We start from the raw sequence: 21,592 nt of genomic DNA on the forward strand, positions 1-21,592 counted from the left end.
GTATGTTTGAAAACCTCAGCTGCCATTGTCAAGGCTATTGTGATACTGTGAATGCTGTATTTAATGTATAATTCTATCTACAGCTCTCAGAAAGAAATAATCCAGAAAGTTACCGAGATACTGGGTGATCAGGTTGGATTGACATATGTACATATAGCAATATCTGGACCTGAAGCTGTGTTGCAAAGTCATTACTTCTTCAGTATTTTTTTTTGATGTGAAGAATTGAGATACCATTATACCTGAAAATAATAGGCCAGAATTCATGATCAGTGTTTGAGTCATCCACACCCACTGAACTTAACTGAAATGTGGTCTCATCATACAGTTATCATCATCATAAGACATAGGGACAGAATTAGGCCATTTGGTCTGTTGAGTCTGCTCTGCTATTTCATAATGGCTGATCCAATTTTCCTCTCAGCCCTATTCTCCTCCTTTCTCCTTGTATCCTTTCACGCCCTGACCAATCAAGAATTGTTGCTCATCCAACACAGCCCAATGACTTGATTGTGTTGCAGAGACAAGTTAGCCCAGAGAGTACAGTATTTAATTTGAAGAGATCAATGATAATGTGAAATCACAAATATACAGGACCTGATATTAAGAGACTTATCCACAAAATTTTGAACAAATAGCTCTACATGGATCTGGTATATGTCATCGTCATCATCATTATGTGCTGTGTCGTATGATGTAGGGGATCATAGTCTTTGACCATGATTGTTCTTGGCAAATTCCTTTACAGAAGTGGTTTGCCGTTGCCTTCTTCTGGGCAGTGTCTTTATAAGATGGGTGACCCCAGCCATTATCAGTACTCTTCAGAGTTTGTCTGCCTGGCGTCAGGCATAACCATGACTTGTGATATACACCACCTGCTTCCATGGCTTCAAGTGACCCTGATCAGGGTGGAGAGGTTAAGCAGGTGCTACATCTTGCCCAAGGGTGACCTGCAGGCCAGAGGAGGAAAAGTGCCATACTCCTTTTTTGGTAGAGACAAATCTCCACCCCGCCACCCATCTCATATAGTATGTATTCAATAGACAATAGTGTACAGTGGAGAGCCAATCCAGTCTCATGCTGGAAGAGCCATGCAAGGATGGTTGGCTGATAGAGGGTGAAACTGAAAAAGACCCTGCTGATTTAACCAGAATTGACAAACACTAAATTCAAAAATAATCAAAATCTTTCAAAGGATTTGAAAGGGAATTAAAATCCCCAAAACTACTGAAAAGAGTATGTTATTTACAAACACCTCTGTACAAAGTAAAATTTATTATCTAAGTACATATATACCTTGAGAGTCATTTGAGTTTTAGAGTCCAAGACCATAAGACATAGGAGCAGAACTAGACCATTCAGCTCATTCTGCCATTTGATTCATTTCCCTCTCAACAGCATTCTCCTACCTTCTTCCTGTAAACTGTCACACCCTGATTTATCAAGAAAATATCAGTCTCTGCCTTAAACACACCCAATGTCCTGGCCTCCACAGCCACCTCTGGCAACAAAGTCCACAGATTCACCACCCTTTGGCTAAAGAACTTCCTCCTTATCTCCATACTGAATGAACATCCCTCTATTCTGAGGTTGTGCTGCTTGATTCTAGGCAGCCCCACTATAGGAAACATCCTCTCCACATCTACTCAATCCAGGCCTTTCAACATTCGATAGGTTTCAATGAGAGCCCCCTCATTCTTCGAAATTCCAGTGAGTAGAGGCCCAGAGCAATCAAACACCACTCATATGATAAGACTTTCATTCCTGGAATCATTTTTGTGAACCTCCTTTGAACCCTCTACAATGTCAGCATATTCTTTCTTATATAAGGGGCCCAAACCTGCTCCCAATATTCCAAGTGAGACCTCACCAATGCCTTATAAAACCTCAACATTACATCCTTGTTTTTATACTTTAGACATCTTGAAATGAATGCTAACATCACAATTGCCTTCGTCACCACAGACTCAACCTGCAAATTAACCTTTAAATTAACCTTCACCTGCATGAGGATGTCCAAGTCTCTTTTGCACCTTGGACTTTTTAAAATTTTCCCCATTTAGAAAATAGTCTACTCTTCGATTGCTTCACCAAAGTACATTTCCATACATTTTCTGACACTGTATTCCATCTGCTACTTCTTTGTCCATAATCCCAATCTGTCTAAATCCTTCTGTAGCCTCCTTGCTTCCTGAACACTACCTGCCCCTCCACCTGTCTTCATATCGTCTGCAAACTTGCCCACAAAGCCATCAATTCTGTCATCCAATCCATTGAAATATAATGTAAGAAGCGGTTCCAGCACCGAACGATGCAGAACTTCTGTAACCAATCAGCAAAGGTTCTGTTTATTCCCACTCCTTGCCTCCTGCCAATTAACCAATGTTCTACCCATGGTGGTATCTTTCCTGTAAGACTCTTAACTTGTTCATGTCAATGTTCATGCCATCAGTTTGGAGGCTACCCAGACTGAATATAAGGTGTTGTTCCTCCAACCTGAGTGTGGCTTCATCTTGACAGTAGAGGAGGCCGTGGATAGACATGTCAGAATGGGAATCGGACATGGAATTAAAATGTGTGGCCACTGGAAGATCCTGCTTTCTCTGGCGGACAGAGCGTAGATGAACATTGACTCCTCTAAGTTCCGTTAATACCCCACCTCCCCTTCGTACCCCATCCCTTATTTATTTATTTATTATTCTATTTTTTCCCATTTTTTCTCTCTCTCTCTTTTTTCTTCCTCTGTCTGTCTCACTATAACTCCTTGCCCATCCTCTGGGCTCTCCTCCCCCTTTCTTTCTCCCTGGGCCTCCCATCCCATGATCCTCTCCTTTCTCCAGCCTCGTATTCCTTTCCAGCTCTTAGCTCCATCCCTCCCCCTCCTGTCTTCTCCTATCATTTTGGATCTCCCCCTCCCCCTCTCACTTTCAAATCTCTTACTATCTCTTCCTTCAGTTAGTCCTGACGAAGGGTCTCGGCCCAAAACGTCAACTGTACTTCTTCCTATAGATGTTGCCTGGCCTGCTGCGTTCACCAGCATTTTTTTGTGTGTGTTGCTATAATTTTCCAGCTTACTCTTAGAGCCTTCCTTAAACAATGGAACAATATTAGCTATCCTCCAATCCTCCAGCACCTCACCCGTAGTTAGGTACTTTTAAAATATCTCCTGCAATTTTTGAACTAGCCTCCCACTATGTCCAAAGGAACACCTTGTCAGGACTTGGGGACTTATCCACCCTAATTTGCCTCAAGACAGCAAAAACCACCTTCTCTGTAATCTGTATATGAACCATGACCTTGCTGACATTTTGTATCACTTCTGTAGACTCTGTGTTTCCCAAGTAAATACCGATGGAAAAAATCCATTTAAGATCTCCCCCATCTCTGTTGACTCCATGTGGTGTTCATAGTAGAACAGATGGCTGGCTGGTGGCGCAATGGCATCAGCGCCAGACTTCAGAGTGAAGGTTCCCAAGTTCGAATCCAAGTCAGGCCACCCCCCGAAGCTCGCTTTCCATCCATGCTGGGTAGCGCGTCGAGCTAGCCACTCGGCCTCGTAAAAAAAAAGGGTCGAGTCAGGAGCGTTCATATGGTTAACCCAAAAGGAGACCAATCCTGACACCATGCGACAGACAAGAATGGCTAACTGTAGAACAGAGAAATACGATAGAATCAGTGAAAAACTGCAGTCAAAGACTGACAAACAACCAATATGCAAAAGACAAACTCTGCAAATAAATAAACAAATAAATATGTAAGTAAATAATACTGAGAACATGAGTTGTAGAATCCTTGAAAGTGAGTCCATAAGTTATGGAATTAGTTCAGTTTTGAGGTGAGTGAAGTTATCCATGCTGGTTCAGGAGCCTGATGGGCCAATCATAATAACTGCTGCTGAACCTGGTGGTGTAGGACATAAGACTCCTGTACCTTCTTCCCAACAGCAGCAGCGTGAAGAGAGCATGGCCTGGATGTTGAGGATCCTCAATGATAGATGATGCTTTCTTGTAGCAGTGCTCCTTGGAAACGTACTCAATTGTGGGGAGTGCGTTTCTTGCGATGGACTGGGCTGTGTCCACCACATTTTCTTTCCCAGTTCCTTTTAGGTATTCCCTTCTGTTGAATTGAGTGGCAAAATTCTGTACAGGATAGTGTATACTGTACCTTTCCTCTGTATTTGTAATGGAGGTCTCCTATCCATAAAGAGATGATGTTGAGCAGTTGAATGTAGCTGCAAGACTCCCCCATTCACATGTACATACATGAGAAGCTCACAGTCCACAAGTTTGTCCAGAGCTTTTCATAAACTCCAGTTGTCTAGAATAGAGATTTCTCCTACATAAAATTGGTGCATGTGAGTGAGTCCTTCAACACAGCCGATTGATAGCATTTTAAACAAGCTCCACCCACACCTCTGTCACCTGAATTTATTTTTGCTCCCTGAAGTCAAATCCATCGATAGGAAAATGTTTAAACCAGAACCAATCTTGCTATGGACTCAAAATTCCATGAAAAGTAAGGAAGGTACAAACTATCAGTTTCCCAATGGAAGCCTACAAGCTCCCTTCACAATTACACAACCCCACCTTCACCTCAAACCCACATAACCTCTGTGGCCACTTTTTTTAGGAATCTCCTGTACCTAATAAAGTGGCCACTGAGTGTATGTTTGTGATCTTCTGCTGCTGTAGCCCAGCTGCTCAAGTTTTGACATATTGTGCATTCAGAGATGCTCTTCTGCACACCACTGTTGTAATATGTGATTATTTGAGTTACAGTCACCTTCCTATCAGCCTGAACTAGTCTAGCCATTCACCTCTGAACTCTCTCATTAATAAGGCATTTTATCCACAGAACTGCCATTGAGAGGATACTACTTTGTTTCTCTGTTAATTCTGGAGGCTGTTGTGCGTGAAACTCCCAGGAGATCAGCAGATTCTGAGGTACTCAAACCACCCCATCTGGCACCAACAATCATTCCATATTCAAAGACTCTTAGATCACATTTCTTCCCCATTCTGATTTTTGGTCTGAACAACAACTGAACATCTTGACCATGTCAGCATTATTTCATACATTACATTGCTGCCACATGATTGGCTATTAGATTTTTACATCAATGAGCAGGTGTACCTCAAAAGGAGGCCACTTTATGTAGTCTTCCTTTGCCAATACCAGACTTACCACATTTGTAACATGAATGACTAGTGTATTCCTCCATATCACTAGGCACTAATGTTCCCTTCTCTCAGGCTTCTTAATTAAACCTTTCCCCTTATGGCTCCCCTCTCTCCCACCCTCAATTCCCAATCTCATTAGGGCTCAACTCTTTGCTTAAATATCTCCCTTTCTGAATTTCTCATTTGGCTCTGTGTCCATCTCTGACTCCGTTAAGAGGCCATAAAGTTGCAAATGTTTGCTGTTGTTTGATATTAATCACACCACATGGGGATGTAAAATAAAGGTCAAGAATATCTTTCCTCAACAACTTGTTTGTTGCTATTTGTGGCTTGAGCATAAACAAGAGCTTGTTCCTTGCTTGCATCTGTCCGGAATTCTCCAATGAATGTAAATATTCTCACTGGGTACATTCCAACATACAGAAAATGCTGCCAATACGCAAGTCAGCCAGATCTATAGAAAGAGAAACAGAGTTAAAATTTTTGATTGAAAACCTTTTATCAGAACTGTGAAAGAGAGAAAACAAGTTATTATTAAGCTGCAGATAAGGTAGGGTAGGAATGGATGAGACAAAGCAATTTGCTGTCTTGTTTTGCTCTGTTGTCATTGTTGTTTCAAGATTAAGATGGCACGGTGGCGTAGTGGTTAGCGCAATGCTTTACAGTACAGGCGACCCGGATTCAATTCCTGCTGCTGCTTGTGAGTAGTTTGTTGGTTCTTGTGAATCAATGGGTTTCCTCCAAGTGCTCCAGTTGTCTCCCACAGTCCAAAGACTTTCTGCTTGGTAGGTTGGTTGATTATTGTAATTTGTCACATGATTAGGCTAGGGTTAAACTGGGGACTGCTGGGCAGCTTGGCTGGAAGGGCCAGAAGGGCCGATTCTGTATTGTACCTCAATAAATAAATAAATTAATAAAAGATTCTTTCATGTCGTTTCCAGTACACAAGTGTAAATGAGAATGAAATAATTATTACTCCAGACAAAACAGCACAAAACACACATACAAGAACACTATATTAATACTTAAACTAGCTCATATATGCATAGATTGATTGCACATCCATTAAGTGATACCAGGAATTGGACTGTCTGTACATAAGGTGACTGACAGGAAGTGATGAAGTAGTGATCTGTTGCATGTGTTGTTCTGCTGAGCTTTGTGGGCACGCTATGTTGGCACCGGAATGTGTGGTGACACTTGCAGGCTGCCTCCAGCACATCCTTGGGTGTGTTGGTTGTTAACGCAAATGTATGTTTTGATAAGCAAAAAATAGATGAAGTTTAATTTGTCACACGGACATCAAAGTTTCGAAACATACAGTGAACTATGTCGTTTGCGTCATCAACCAACACAGTCCGAAGATCGTGCTTGGAGCAGTCTGCAAGTGTCATCATGCTTCCAGTGACAATATAGTATGCCACAATTTACTAACCCTAACCCTGAACAACAACTGGCTATGTCCACATGCTCTTATGCATTGAGTTGCTGCCTCACAATAGGCTGATTAGATATTTGCATTAATGAGTAGGCGTTTGGAATGTGGGAGGAAACTGCAGCACCCAGAGGTAATCTACAGGATCACAGAAGTTGTGTGAAATTAACCCTTTTGCTGTTTGCTGGCTCTGTAGAGTGTTATGCTAACCACTACATTGTCATGCTGCTACCATATTCGCTACTGTGTGCATATGATAAATAAATCCAAATCTGGTATCTGTCACAGGGTTGCTGCAGAGATAAGTTGCAAAGTCATCCAGCCCAATGGCGTGTTGGGACACTTACAGTGTTTTAATATGGACAATGAAGTGTCAGATTGTGGGACATGCCTACCAGGTCAAGCTGTGCTTACTGAGTGAAAAAAGAAATCTGAGCCAAAATCACAAATAGATGAAAAAGAAATGACCAACATTTGAAGCCCTCCATTGGTCAGAGTGTTCATGGATGACACACAAACAAGGACAGAATGGAGAGCAAGCTGTTGCCCATGTAGCAGGCTCCCCCTCTCAATGCAGCTGGTGAATCCAAAGTAATTGCTGTTTGGCATCAGTAGCTTTGCTGAAGTTGCCAGCCAGTGTTGAACTCAATGTAGGACTGCATTAGGGACTCCAGCTCTGGACTTACTCGGGGTTACCTTGAAGACGCCTTCCCATGAGTGGATATAGCCACAAGGCAGCAGAGGTTTGAGATTCAGTGTTTTCCTTCTAGATGACTTGCCAACCATGGCTGATTAATCCCATCTTCCCAAAGCGACGAGCTTTAAAGTTCTAGTAAGCTATATTTGCCCCTTCTCCTGTCAGTTGGTTCTACTGACCAATACTGATAGAGAAATTAAGTTACCTGAAGTTGTGGAATTTGTTATTAAGTCTGGATGCTTCATCATGCCCATATTGGAGATGAGTTGCTGTTCCTTGAACTTGTGTTGGATCTCATTATAACAGCATAGGAGACCATAAAAAAATATACTTAGTGGCCACTTTATTAGGGATACCGGTACACCTGCTCATTAATGCAAATACGCCAATCATGTGGCAGCAACTCAATGCATGAAAGCATGCAGACACGGTCAAGAGAATCAGTTGTTGTTCAGGCCCAACATTAGAGGGGGGAAGAAATGCAATCTAAGTGACTTTGACCGTGGAGTGATTGTTAGCATCAGGCAGGGTGGTTTGAATATCTCAGAATCCGCTGTGCTCCTGGGATTTTCATGCACAACAGTCTATAAAATTTAAACTCGAACAATCATGGGTAACAACAGTAGTGTGCAGAAGAGCATCTCTGAATGCAGAACATGTTGAACCTTGAAGTGGGTGGGTTACAGCAGCAAGGTTCCAGCGTGTACCTAATAAGAGGCCACGGAGGCTGCTGATAAATGTGAGGTGCTACACTTTGGTAGGACTAATCAAAATAGGACATACATGGTAAGTGGTAGGGCATTGAAGAATGCAGTAGAACAGAGGGATCTAGGAATAATGGTGCATAGTTCCCTGAAGGTGGAATCTCATGTGGATAGAGTGGTGAAGAAAGCTTTTGGTATGCTGGCCTTTATAAATCAGAGTAAATCAGAGCATTGAGTATAGGAGTTGGGATGTAATGTTGAAATTGTACAAGGCATTGGTGAGGCTAAATTTGGAGTATTGTGTACAATTTTGGTCACCAAATTATAGGAAAGATGTCAACAAAATAGAGAGTACAGAGAAGGTTTACTAGAATGTTACCTGGGTTTCATCACCTAAGTTACAGAGAAAGGTTGAACAAGTTGGGTCTTTATTCTTTGGAACGTAGAAGGCTGAGGGGGGACTTGATAGAGGTATTTAAAATTATGAGGGGGATAGATAGAGTTGATGTGGGTAGGCTTTTTCCATTGAGAGTGGGGGAGATTCAAACAAGAGGACATGAGTTGAGAGTTAAAGGGCAAAAGTTTGGGGGCAACATGAGGGGGAACTTCTTCATTCAGGGAGTGGTGGCTGTGTGGAACAAGCTTCCAGCAGAAGTGGTTGAGGTAGTTTCGATGTTGTCGTTTAAAGTTAAACTGGACAGCTATATGGACAGAAAAGGAATGGAGGATTATGGGCTGAGTGCAGGTCAGTGGGACTAAGTGAGAGTAAGAGTTTGGCACGGACTAGAAGGGCCAAGATGGCCTGTTTCCATGCTGTGATTGTTATATAGTTATATGGTTATATGGTTAGAATGGAGGTCAACGTTTGAGTGGGATCGAGAGCTCAAGTAGCAGGCAACAGGGCCACCACCGCTGACTGAATACAGGTGCTGTGCAATGCCAATCTGTGTTTGAATTTTCCATTAAAGGAGAGACCACAGTATCTGTTCAACTTCTGATTTACATTCCAGCCTACACTTCCCTTCAAGCAATTCAATTTTGGAAAGCTGAGCTTCTGGCCAGATGGTGAAATTAGTCCACAGGCCTTCAGTCAGATTTTTACCCACCATTATATATCAATATCATATTAATGGTAACACTTAAAATAGTAGCAATAATCCATTGAAAATTGAGTGAATTAAAATTCAAGCAGAAAACACATTCTTAAAATTTATTATAACGTTTCTTACCAATGCAGCAAAAAACTGCTACTGATGAATAGTAAAGCATCTAAACCAGCAAACAATATATAAAGTACTGTTTAACTATTGACCATTCTCATTTTCAAGGCCTCTTCAACTCATGTTCTCAGTATTATTTACTTGTTTGTTTATTATTATTTGCTTTTTTTGCATTAGCACAGTTTGTCTTCTTTTGCACATTGATTATTTGTCAATCTTTGTGTGTAGATTTTCATTGATTCTATTGTGTTTTTTTGTTCTGCTGTGATTGCCTGCAAGAAAAAATCATCTTAAGGTAGTATATGGTGACATGTACTAACTTTGATAATGAATTTATTTTGAACTTGATATTACGAATTTCGGAAACGTTAACAAATTTCTGCTGCTTCATAGTCTTAGTCGGAGTGCTGTATAGAGGAAAATAGGCGGGAGTACAGATAGTAAATTCAAGCCAAGTGGGGCAGTTTCGTGCAGAAAATAGAGTGAAAGTAAAAACTGCTGTGACTGTAATCAGTCACGCCTGTTTGGAGCAGTGAAGAGCTTCAGCTGCAAAAGGAAAGGCCACACAACCTCAGTCCATTAGGCTAGACCCAGGAGTGGATGTCAAAGAACATCAGCAAAAAATGCATTAATTTTAAAAATGGCTTCAAAGGCACAAATCAGTTTGCAAGATGTGTCACTCGGGTGGTTGATGGTTGGATTAAGTTGTCCTCTGATCTTGGCAATTTACTTGCAAACATTTCAGCAGCATGCGAGAAGACATCGTCAGTGCTCTGTTGATTGTGCCATGTCCTCCGAAAGCTTGGCCTTTATATACTTTTCGATTAGCAGATTGGACGCTGTTTCGGAAACTCATTTGTGATGTGGGGAGGAAATCTTGTTGCTGACTGGTTGTGTGGTGAATTCATGCATCGTGGTCTGGAATCTTGCCCGCATTGGCTCATAAATAGGATCAAGGTCTATGTGTTTGTTTACTGAATGGTTTGCAGAAGACCACACTTCTAGGAATTCTCTTGCATGCTACATGTTTTCATGTGCCATGATTTTCACTGATGCGCAGTTGAATTTACGTCCCTCCCTATCTTTGGAGGTAGAGATCAAGGGCAAGTTGGTCATGTTGCTTTACAGCCAGTTGATGTTCGTCGATGCTCATGGATAGTTTTCTCCCAGTTTGGCCGATGTAGTATTTGTTGCAGTCCCCGCATTGGATTTTGTAAACCACATTGGTCTTGTCTAATAGCTTGGTCCAATCTTTTAGTCTGCAAAGTACTCTCCTCAAAGTTGCTGTTGGCTTGTGCGTGACTGAAACTCTATATTCTTGAAGCAGTCAGGCCGTCATTTCCAATTCAGTATTTTGTTATGATTATTGATATTATGAACATTGTCCAGTGCACCAGATGTACCTCCTCTACATTGGTGACACCTGCTGTAATTTGGGGGACTGGTTCATCGAGCACCTCTGCTCCATCCACCAAAAGCAGAGCTTCCCAGTGGCCAAGATTCCCATTCCTACAAGACAGGCCATGGCCACCTCTTGTGCCACGATGAGGCCACCCTCAGGTTGGATTTTCTTATTTCCTGTCTGAGTAGGCTCCAACCTGAATACATGAATATCAATTTCTCCTTCCGGTAAAAAAAAATATTTCCCTCCCCTCGCTGGCCTCTTACTTTTTTCACCTGCCCATCACCTCCCCCCGGTCCCCTCCTCCTTTCCTTTCCCCTATGGTCCACTCTCCTTTCCTAGCAGAAACGATCCTCTCCAACCTTTCCCACACTCCTGGCTTCACCTATCACCTTCTAGCTATCCTCTTTCCCCTTCCACACCTCTTTTATTCTGGTGTCTTCCCTTTTCCTTTCCAGTGCTGAAGAAGGTCTTAAACCAAAACATCAACTGTGCAAAATGATTGCAAATGAGTGCAAAAGTCATTGGCCCCCACCGCTTTATTTTCACCATGGATGTCCAGTCCTTATATACTTCCATCCCCCATCAGGAAGGTCTCAAAACTCTACGCTTCTTTTTGGATTCCAGACCTAATCAGTTCCCCTCTACCACCACTCTGCTCCGTCTAGCGGAATTAGTCCTTACTCTTAATAATTTCTCCTTTGGCTCCTCCCACTTCCTCCAAACTAAAGGTGTAGCTATGGGCACCCGTATGGGTCCTAGCTATGCCTGCCTTTTTGTTGGGTTTGTGGAACAATCTATGTTCCGTGCCTATTCTGGTATCTGTCCCCCACTCTTCCTTCGCTACATCGACGACTGCATTGGCGCTGCTTCCTGCACGCATGCAGAACTCGTTGACTTTATTAACTTTGCCTCCAACTTTCACCCTGCCCTCAAATTTACCTGGTCCATTTCCGACACCTCCCTCCCCTTTCTAGATCTTTCTGTCTCTGTCTCTGGAGACAGCTTATCCACTGATGTCTACTATAAGCCTACTGACTCTCACAGCTATCTGGACTATTCCTCTTCTCACCCTGTCTCACAAAAACGCCATCCCCTTCTCACAATTCCTCCGCCTCCGCCGCATCTGCTCTCAGGATGAGGCTTTTCATTCTAGGACGAGGGAGATGTCTTCCTTTTTTAAAGAAAGGGGCTTCCCTTCCTCCACTATCAACTCTGCTCTTAAACACAACTCCCTCATTTCACGTACATCTGCTCTCACTCCATCCTCCCGCCACCCAACTAGTAATAGGGTTCCCCTGGTCCTCACCTACCACCCCACCAGCCTCCGGGTCCAACATATTATTCTCCGTAACTTCCGCCACCTCCAACGGGATCCCACCACTAAGCACATCTTTCTCTCCCCCCCTCTCTCTGCATTCCGCAGGGATTGCTCCCTACACAACTCCCTTGTCCATTCGTCCCCCCCATCCCTCCCCACTGATCTCCCTCCTGGCACTTATCCGTGTAAGCGGAACAAGTGCTACACATGCCCTTACACTTCCTCCCTTACCACCATTCAGGGCCCCAAACAGTCCTTCCAGGTGAGGCAACACTTCACTTGTGAGTCGACTGGGGTGATATACTGCGTCCGGTGCTCCCGATGTGGCCTTTTATATATTGGCGAGACCCGACGCAGACTGGGAGACCGCTTTGCTGAACATCTACACTCTGTCCGCCAGAGAAAGCAGGATCTCTCAGTGGCCACACATTTTAATTCCACATCCCATTCCCATTCTGACATGTCTATCCACGGCCTCCTCTACTGTAAAGATGAAGCCACACTCAGGTTGGAGGAACAACACCTTATATTCCGTCTGGGTAGCCTCCAACCTGATGGCATGAACATTGACTTCTCTAACTTCCGCTAAGGCCCCACCTCCCCCTCGTACCCCATCTGTTACTTATTTTTATGCACACATTCTTCCTCTAACTTTCCTTTTTCTCCCTCTGTCCCTCTGAATATACCTCTTGCCCATCCTCTGGGTCCCCCCCCCCTTGTCTTTCTTCCCTGACCTCCTGTCCCATGATCCTCTCGTATCCCCTTTTGCCTATCACCTGTTCAGCTCTTGGCTCTATCCCTCCCCCTCCTGTCTTCTCCTATCATTTTGGATCTCCCCCTCCCCCTCCAACTTTCAAATCCCTTACTCACTCTTCCTTCAGTTAGTCCTGACGAAGGGTCTCGGCCTGAAACGTCGACTGCACCTCTTCCTACAGATGCTGCCTGGCCTGCTGCGTTCACCAGCAACTTTGATGTGTGTTACATCAACTGTGCATTCATCTGAGTTCCTCCATCACTTTGTGTGTGTTGTATTGACATAGCTGTTGTCTTCCCAATTGCAGGTAGAGATATTGACTTCAAAGACAAGGTATTGACTTCAAAGACATTCAGCGAAGCCCCATCAATATGAAGACGCTCTCTGACAAATAAATAAAAACCTGAAAATCTGACACTGAAAGATTGAACTCGTGTAATTTCTCATAACGGTTACCAATCATTAATAACCAACACTATTATGAGAGGAATGTCCCAAAGTGGCCAGTTAGTGGATCAGTTAGCGCAACACCTTACAGCACTAGCTGTAAGATCGGCGTTCAATTCCTGCCACGATCTGTAAGGGGTTTGTATGTTCTCTCTGTGTGCATGCAAGTTTGCTCCAGGTGCTCTGGTCTCCTCTGACCTTCCAGAGACGTATAGTTGTGGGCAAACTATGTTGTTGCCGATAGCATGCCGACACTTGCAGGCTGTTCCCAGACAAATACTCACTGATCTAACTTGACATAAGTGATGTATGTTTCAATGCCTTTCACCATTCAATAGGTTTCAATGAGGTCAGCCCACATTCTTCCGTATTCTAGTGAATACAGGCCCCGGAGCCATCAAACACTCTTCATATGACAAGCCACTCAATCCTGGAATCATTTTTGTGAATCTCCTTTGAACCCTCTCCAGTTTCAGAATGTCCTTTCTAAGATAAGGGACCCAAAACTGCTCACAATACTCCAAGTGGGCCCTCACTAGTGCTTTATAAAGTCTCAACATTACACACTTGCTTTTATATCATAGTCAAGGATATAATGTTGAGACTTCATTAAAAAGTGTTTAACGTAAGCAATTTGCAACTATATCTTGAATATCTCCTACAACAATATGTAGATTTGTTTACATTTTCATATATTCATTTTGATCTAACACACATAAGCACAGGATACCAAACAAGAGAAAATCTGCAGATGCTGGAAATCCGAGCAACAGAAACAAAATGCTGGAGGAACTCAGCTGGCCAGGCAGCATCTATGGAACTGAGTACTGTCGACACTTCAGATGGAGAACCTTCGGTAGGACCCTTTGAAGGGTCTCAGCTCGAAACATCTACTGTACGTTTCTCCATAGATGCTGCCTGGCCTGCTGAGCTCCTCGAGCATTTTAGCACAAGATCACGTGGATTAAGGAAGTCATTATCATGAAATATTCATAAGTGGATTTATACGAATACTAAGCTCTCTCATGGTGCAATGTCATCAGCAAAACTATTTCAGGCCACCAATCAAGATGACAAATATTCAGTCAGAGAACTTGTTCACAGGAAAGCAGTAGCTCACATTATTGCCTCTTGGCCCAGCTTACACATGCATGTTGAAAAGTTGGTCGGTAAATGCAGAGTCTGCCAGGACCATAAATCAAACTCTCCAAAGAGCACCATCACAAATATGCAAAGCCACATCAATGTATCCACATACTGCTTTCAGACCCTCCTGGTCTTGTTGGACTGTCAATCAAAATGAACACAGGCAAAGCGTGTGGAATCATACATTATGACAGTGGAAGATCTGAGATCCATTTTGACAATGCACAGTGTACCTGAGGAGATGGCCTGCCATAGCTGTACTGTTGACCATAAACCTGGCTACTCTGACAGCATCTCCCGAACCCACAGCATCTTCCAGCAAGAAGGATAAGGAGAGCATGGGGACTCCACCACCAGCCAGTTCCCCATCAAGGGCAGCATGGTAGCATAGTGGTTAGCACAAAGCTTTGCAGGACAGGAGACCTAGGCTCAATTCCCGCTGCTGCCTGTAAGCAGTTTGTACGTTCTCCCTGGGTCCATGTGGGTTTCCTCCGGGTGCTCCAGTTTCTTCTCACAGTCCAAAGACATACGGGTTGGAAGGTTAATTGGTCATTGTAAATTGTCTCAGGATTAGGCTAGAATTAAATTGGGGAATTCTGAGCAGCAAAGCTCAAAGTGCCATGAGGACCTACTCTGCGCTGTAGCTCAATAAATAAATAAATATAAACAAAGTCACACAAAGTAATTTGGGAGGAAATCATTGTGTCTGGCCTACATCTCCAGCAGAAGGAAGGTGTATGTTAAATTTTTATGTTTAGACAGCACGGCAACAGGCCCTCCCGGCCCAATAAGTCTGCGCTGCCCAATGACACTCACGTGACCTACTAACCCGTAGGAATGTGGGAGGAAACCATAACACCCAAAGGAAACCCACGTGGTCACTGGGTGAACATAAAAACTCCTTGCAGCCAGCAGCAGAATTCAGACCAGGTTGCTGGCATTGTAATGGTGTTACGCTAACCACAATGCTACCTTACCACCCACAGTTATAGGGAATTAAGTGGAAGAATAAGACCGATGGGGTTACTCTGAGAGCTTGTATGCACTAAATGGATTAAATAGCCTCCTTCAATGTCATAAAAATATCAGAACTATATGAATACATATCTTACTAATCATAGCTTATTTATAGAGCACCTTTCACACAAACAACGTAGTTCAAAGTTACAAGGGGATAAAGTGCAAACATGAAAATAATATAAACAATAAAAATGAACATGAAAATAAAAGACAAACGGGTGTTAGTTAAAAGCAAGGTTAAATAAATACATTTTGAGCTGGAGTTTTAAAATGTCAACTGAGTCTGCATCCTTGATCATTTTAGGTATTGAATTCCACAGTTTGGGAACGTAGTTAAAAATAGCTGACCTGCCAATTATCTTGTGAGGGAGATCATTTAAATTGAGGAGACCGACAGAAAAAGACCCGAGAGTTTGAGCAAGATTATAAAACCAAAATTATTCTGTGATGTACTCTGGTCCCAAACTATTAGGACTTTAAAAAAAACAAGTAAAAGAACTTTAACATCAATTCTAAAAGAAGCCAAGAAGCCTAGCCACATGCACAATCCAAGAGGGCCCTTGAATAAATTCAAATTTTTTCTCGAATTGTCTCCATTCTCAAATTCTCTCCATTTGGAGCACCAACCTTCCCCCTCCTCTGTGTTTCCTAAGTATAATTTGGCACTATCTGTGTGTTACTCCACAATTGAGTAGGAATTCACAGAGACATAAACACTGAAGTTCCCAAGTACTATTTTCTCTTAGCCACTTAGCTGCTTAAAGTAGAATATCTTTATAGAAGTCACTTATTCACCAAATTGCCATAAGTGGGGCACTATGAGTCCATCACTACACAAGGAAATCTGCAGATGCTGGAAATTCAAGCAACACACATAAAAATTGCTGGTGAACGCAGCAGGCCAGACACCTCCTGATGAAGGGTCTCGGCCCAAAACGTCGACTGAACCTCTTCCTATAGATGCTGCCTGGCCTGCTGCGTTCTCCAGCACTTTATGTGTGTTCCATCACTACATGTCAGCTCCAAAGTTTCTTTCCTATATCTATTCAGCTGCTCAACAAAACTCATCCAGATGAAATACCACAACTGCCCCTGCACAACATCTGTTAGACAGTCTTTCCTACTCGCCTTTTTCTGTTGATAATTATTGAGTCTGTTCATATAATCACATTTATTTAAGTTTGATTATTAACATTTGCGCATGTGATGGTTCTGCTAACTGTTGATTGCTCATGACTGTTTGCACTACTGTCTTGTAAATTGTTAGTTGCTATTGTGTTGTCTGTTACGGTATTGTCCTGTGTTTTATGCGTGGCAGCAAACAACAATCAATTCTGGCATGTCTCACATACTGGCAATCGAGTGATTCTGATTCTGATCTTTACCATCACAAAGTATCTCTCTTCAGTACTTCATAAGAATATTGTCAAAGAAAAGGTTGTCAGAGACCAGCATAAGACAGATGATGGGATGGTTGGTCAAAGAGGAAAGTTATGGGAAGTATCATAAAAAGAATTCGAAAACCAGGAAACACTCAGAGATGTAATTTTAGAGTTTAAGAGTCCTGGTAGTTGAAGCCAGCAAGATGATGAAAATGAGTGGGCAGAGGCTCAGAAATGGAAGGCCATGGGTCTGAAGAACACTGAGATGGGGAGCAGTGAGATCAAAGTTGTGATTTTGAAAATCAGGAGATCAATTAACGAAGAACCAAGGGTGGCATGGTAACAATCTGTGATAGCACCATCTGTAAGATTGGAGTTTGATTCCTGCAGCTGTCTGTAATGAGTTTATATGCTTTCCCCTTGCAGATAGTAAGTTTTTGGCACATGATGTTGGCACTGGAAGTGTGGTGACCTTTGTGGACTGCCCAGCACAATCCTTGCCGATTTGATTTGATGCAAATGATGCATTTCACAGTATGGTTCAATGTACGCGTGGCAAATAAGTCTTTAAAATCCTTAACCCATATGGGTTAATGAACCTAAAGGTGTTGCTTTTAATAGGATGGTGAAAGTTAGGAGGTGGCAGCAAAGATTTGGAGGATCTCGAGCATATTGAACATCTAGCAGGGGTTGTTCAAGTGTGTGTTGGAATAGTCATGTCCAGAAGCATGGACAAGGACAAGGGTTTAAGCAACTGAGGACCTGAAGCCATGATGCAGTTGGACAATTTTTAGTAAATAGTTTAAGTCCAAGTCATTTGATTGTGTTGAACTATACTGTCGATGCACAGTGGCGAGTATCCTGACTGGTTGCATCATGTCTTGGTATGGAAACACCGATGCCCAGGAATGGAAAAGTCTACAGAAAGTGCTGGATACAGCCCAGTCCATCACAGGCAAAGCACTCCCCGTAAATGAGCACATTTACATGTAGCACTGCCACAAGAAAGCTGCAACCATCATGAAAGACCCCCACCATCCAAGACCCCCACCATCCAGGCCAAAAACCTTTTTCACTACTACTATTAGATAGTACAGAAGCCTTAAATCCCACACCACCAGGTTTAGGAATAGTTATTACCCTACAAATATCCGGCTCCTGAACTGGCGTAGATTACTTCCTTTATCGCTGAACTGATTCTATGATCTACAGACTCACTTTCAAGGACTCTTTACAACTCATTTTCTCAGTATTATTTTTATTTGCATAGTTTGTCTTCCTTTGCCCATTGAAATTTTGTCATTCTCTGTCTATTTAATTTATTTGTATTTTGGCATCAAGTTGTGCCATCCAGCAACCCACCAATTTAACCTCAGCCTACTCACAGGACAATTTACCATGACCGGTTAAACTACTAAGCAGAACATCTTTGGACTGTGGGAGGAAAGCAGAGTACTTGGACAAATTCCATGCACGTGGGAAAGAACATACTAATTTGCTCACAGAGGACACTGGAACTGAACCCCAAACTCTGATGCCCCAAGCAGTACTAGCATTACACTAATGATAACCATTTTGGTTTGCATGTGCAGCAGGCTATCAAGAAGGCAAATGGAATGTTGGTCTTCATTGCCAGAGGGATTGAATTTAAGAGCAGGGAGGTTATGCTGCAAATGTACAGGGTACCGGCGAGGCCGCACTTGGAGTACTGTGTGCAGTTCTGGTCTCCTTACTTGAGGAAGGATATACTGGGTTTGAAGGCGGTACAGAGGAGGTTTGCCAGGTTGATTCCAGAGATCAGGGGGTCAGACTATGAGGTGAGATTGAGTTGCCTGGGACTGTACTCACTGGAATTCAGAAGATTGCGAGGAGATCGTATAGAAACATATCAAATTAAGAAAGGGATAGACAAGGTAAAGGCAGGAAAGTTGCTTCCACTGGTAGGTGAGACTAGAACTAGGGGACATTGCCTCAATATTCAGGGGAGTAGATTTAGAATGGAGATGAGGAGCAACTGTTTTTCCCAGAGAGTGGAGAACCTTGGCATTCTCTGCCTAATGAAGCAGTGGAGGCTACCTCAGTAAGTATATTTAAGACAAGTTTGGATAGATTTTTGCATAGTAGGGGAATTAAGGATTATGGGGAAAAGGCAGGTAGGTAGAGATGAGTCCATGGCCAGATCAGCCATGATCTTATTGAATGGCAGAGCAGGCTCAATGGGCCAGATGGCCTACTCCTGCTCCTAATTCTTATATCTTATGTTCTTATTACATTACCATGGTGCCCCACACTACCGTGGCACCTCCACAGTATACTTGTGTATTGCTTTTTATAATTTTTTATTGTATTTCCTTATGTTCCTGTGAATGCCTACAAGAAAATGAATCTTAAGGATAGCATATGGTAACATATATGTACTTTCATAATAAATTTACTTTAAATTTAACATTTTATTTAGAGGTTCTCACTTCTTACCCCTTTTAGATACAAGCAAGGTTAACAGAGGCCCTGAAGTTCTGCCTGAGTCAGCGGAGAAGCTACAATCATTCGATACCACCATGACGTTTCACAATGAGACGCACTGCTTTAAACCAATAGACAAAAAAGATGTTGACATTATCAATATAAAAGGGATTGAAGATATAGGATATGCGCAGCCAGAATCCGTGGTAAGTGGAAGGTTCTTTTGAAAGGAAGTCGAAAATTATTTGTTCTTCATCGCCTGTGGTGTTTCATTGAGATTTTCCTTTCCCTCCCTCCCTTAACTTCAGTAGTTCTTTCAGGAAGGGGAATTTTGTTCTATAATATCCTTTCAGTGAAAACATGGTTCCTAACTCAGCCCTGAACAACCAAGACCAAAATTTATTGTGTTTCTTCGCTCTGAACTCCTACTTGAAGAAATAAATTTTTTCTAATCATTTTATTCACCCTTCATTCATGTGTTATAACTTAGTTCATCTCTTATTTTTCCATAAGCTTGCTGGCAGTCTATAGGTAGTGGTGGATGGAGGGGTTACTTTTAATAGGGAATCGAATTTGGATGGGAGGCATTAATTAAGAATAATACAAAATGCTGGAGGAACTCAGCAGGTCAGGCAACATTAATGAAGAGGAATAAACAGTCGATGTTTTAGGCCAAGAGTCTTCCTCAGAACTGGGAAGGAAGGAGGATGAAGCCAGAATAAGAAAGTAGGGGGTGGAGGGGAAGGAGTACAAAATTTGCAGGTGATAGGTGAAACCAGGTGAGGGGGAAGGCGAGTAGGTGGGGGTGGAGGGAGGATGAAGTGAGAACCTGGGAGGTGATAGGTGGAAGAGGTCAATGTCTGAAGAAGAAGGAATCTGATAGGAGAGGAGAGTGGAATTTGGGACAGATGGAACCAGAGGGAGGTAATGAGCAGGTTAGAATATACACTTTGGTTGCTCATCTACAAGCCACTGATGTTCAAGGTCTTGGGAGACTAATAGTCACATATTTAACCAACTTTATTTGCTTACCCATGACAGTACTTGCCTCAGTCCGCAGGGACACCGGACACTTAAATAAGAGAATTAGCTGAAATATGGCTCCTTGCTGCCATACCAAGGTTTTTTCCTATCTCCTGCGTAGACTGGGGAATGGAGCTCCACAGATCAGGCCTCCCCCTGGGAAAGATTGAATACTTCTGGGACCCTTGGCCTCCGTCTGCTATAAGCTCCTCCTTGTCTGACTGGACCTTGAACCTGTCAGCCTGCTGACATCTGAGTAAATAACTTGTAAAGGGCAAATCCAAAAGATGAACACTGATCCATAGCATCCCAGGCATTCCAGACCATAAGGCATCGGAGCATAATTAGGCCATTTAGCCTGCAAAGTCTGCTCCGCCATTTCATCATGGCTGATTTATTTTCCCTCTCAACCCCATTGTCCTTGCCTTCTTCCCGTAAATTTTGATGCCATGACTAATCAAGAACTTATCAACCTCTGCTTGACACAGTATATAACCACTGACCGGGCCTCCATGGCCATCTAGGGCAATGAATTACACTGATTCGCCACTCTCTGGCTGAAGAAATCCTCCTCATCTCTGTTCTAAATTGTCATTCTTCTATTCTGAGGCTGTGAACTCTGATCCTAGACTCTCTCACTATTGGAAACATCCTATCTACATCCACTCTATCTAGGCCTTTGAATATTTGGTATATTTCAATTCGATCCCCCCTCCTTAATATTAGATTCCAGTGAGTACAGGCCAAAAGCCATTAAACACTCCTCATATGTTAACCTTTCATTCCTGGGATCATTCTCCTGAACCTCCTTTAGATAGATTCCAAGAATTCCATGCATCCCACCCAAACCTTCACCAGGTTTATCAGAACTTTATGGAAAGAATCAAAGAATCTTTGAAAATTTACAACATGGAGTGAAGCCATTTAGCCCATCACATTGATGCTAGTCAAAAGAGTTGCTACATGATTTAATCTCACCTTCCAGCATCATATCCTTAGCACTACAGTTTAGAACTCTACGGGAGCACAGATAGTTGTGAAAAGGAATGAGGGTGTTTGCCACTATGGCCCTTTTAGGAACAAGTGGAAAAATATTTCCTCATCTCCTCTCTAATCTGTCAATCAATTACTTAAAATGAATGTTTCTTGATTGTTGACCCATCTGCTCAGAGAAAAAGAATATCCCATCCCAAAGAGTTCTCCCTTCTGCTTCTCTAAACTAAACAAAAATAACCTGAGATGATCCCAGCTTTCATTTTAGAATAACACACACAAAATGCTGGAGGAAATCACCAGGCCAGGCAGCATCTATGGAGAGGAGCTAACAGCTGACATTTTGGGATTGCCTCAAAGAGGACCACAACCTTGTCAAAGGGTTTGGAGGCTTGCATTCCTCAA

General features: G+C 42.7%; 1 protein-coding gene across 1 annotated transcript in view; it reads left to right on the plus strand.

Annotated features, from left to right (window-relative positions):
- Nucleotides 1-21,592, plus strand: part of ano1a (anoctamin 1, calcium activated chloride channel a) — a 297,185-nt gene that overhangs the window by 24,310 nt on the left and 251,283 nt on the right. The window contains exon 3 of the mRNA XM_072272773.1: nucleotides 19,193-19,377. Within this exon, the coding sequence (XP_072128874.1) occupies nucleotides 19,193-19,377 (185 nt within the window). The remainder of the gene's footprint in view (nucleotides 1-19,192; nucleotides 19,378-21,592) is intronic.

The sequence above is a fragment of the Mobula birostris genome, chromosome 11 (assembly GCF_030028105.1).
Source record: "Mobula birostris isolate sMobBir1 chromosome 11, sMobBir1.hap1, whole genome shotgun sequence".
NCBI lineage: Eukaryota > Metazoa > Chordata > Chondrichthyes > Myliobatiformes > Myliobatidae > Mobula > Mobula birostris.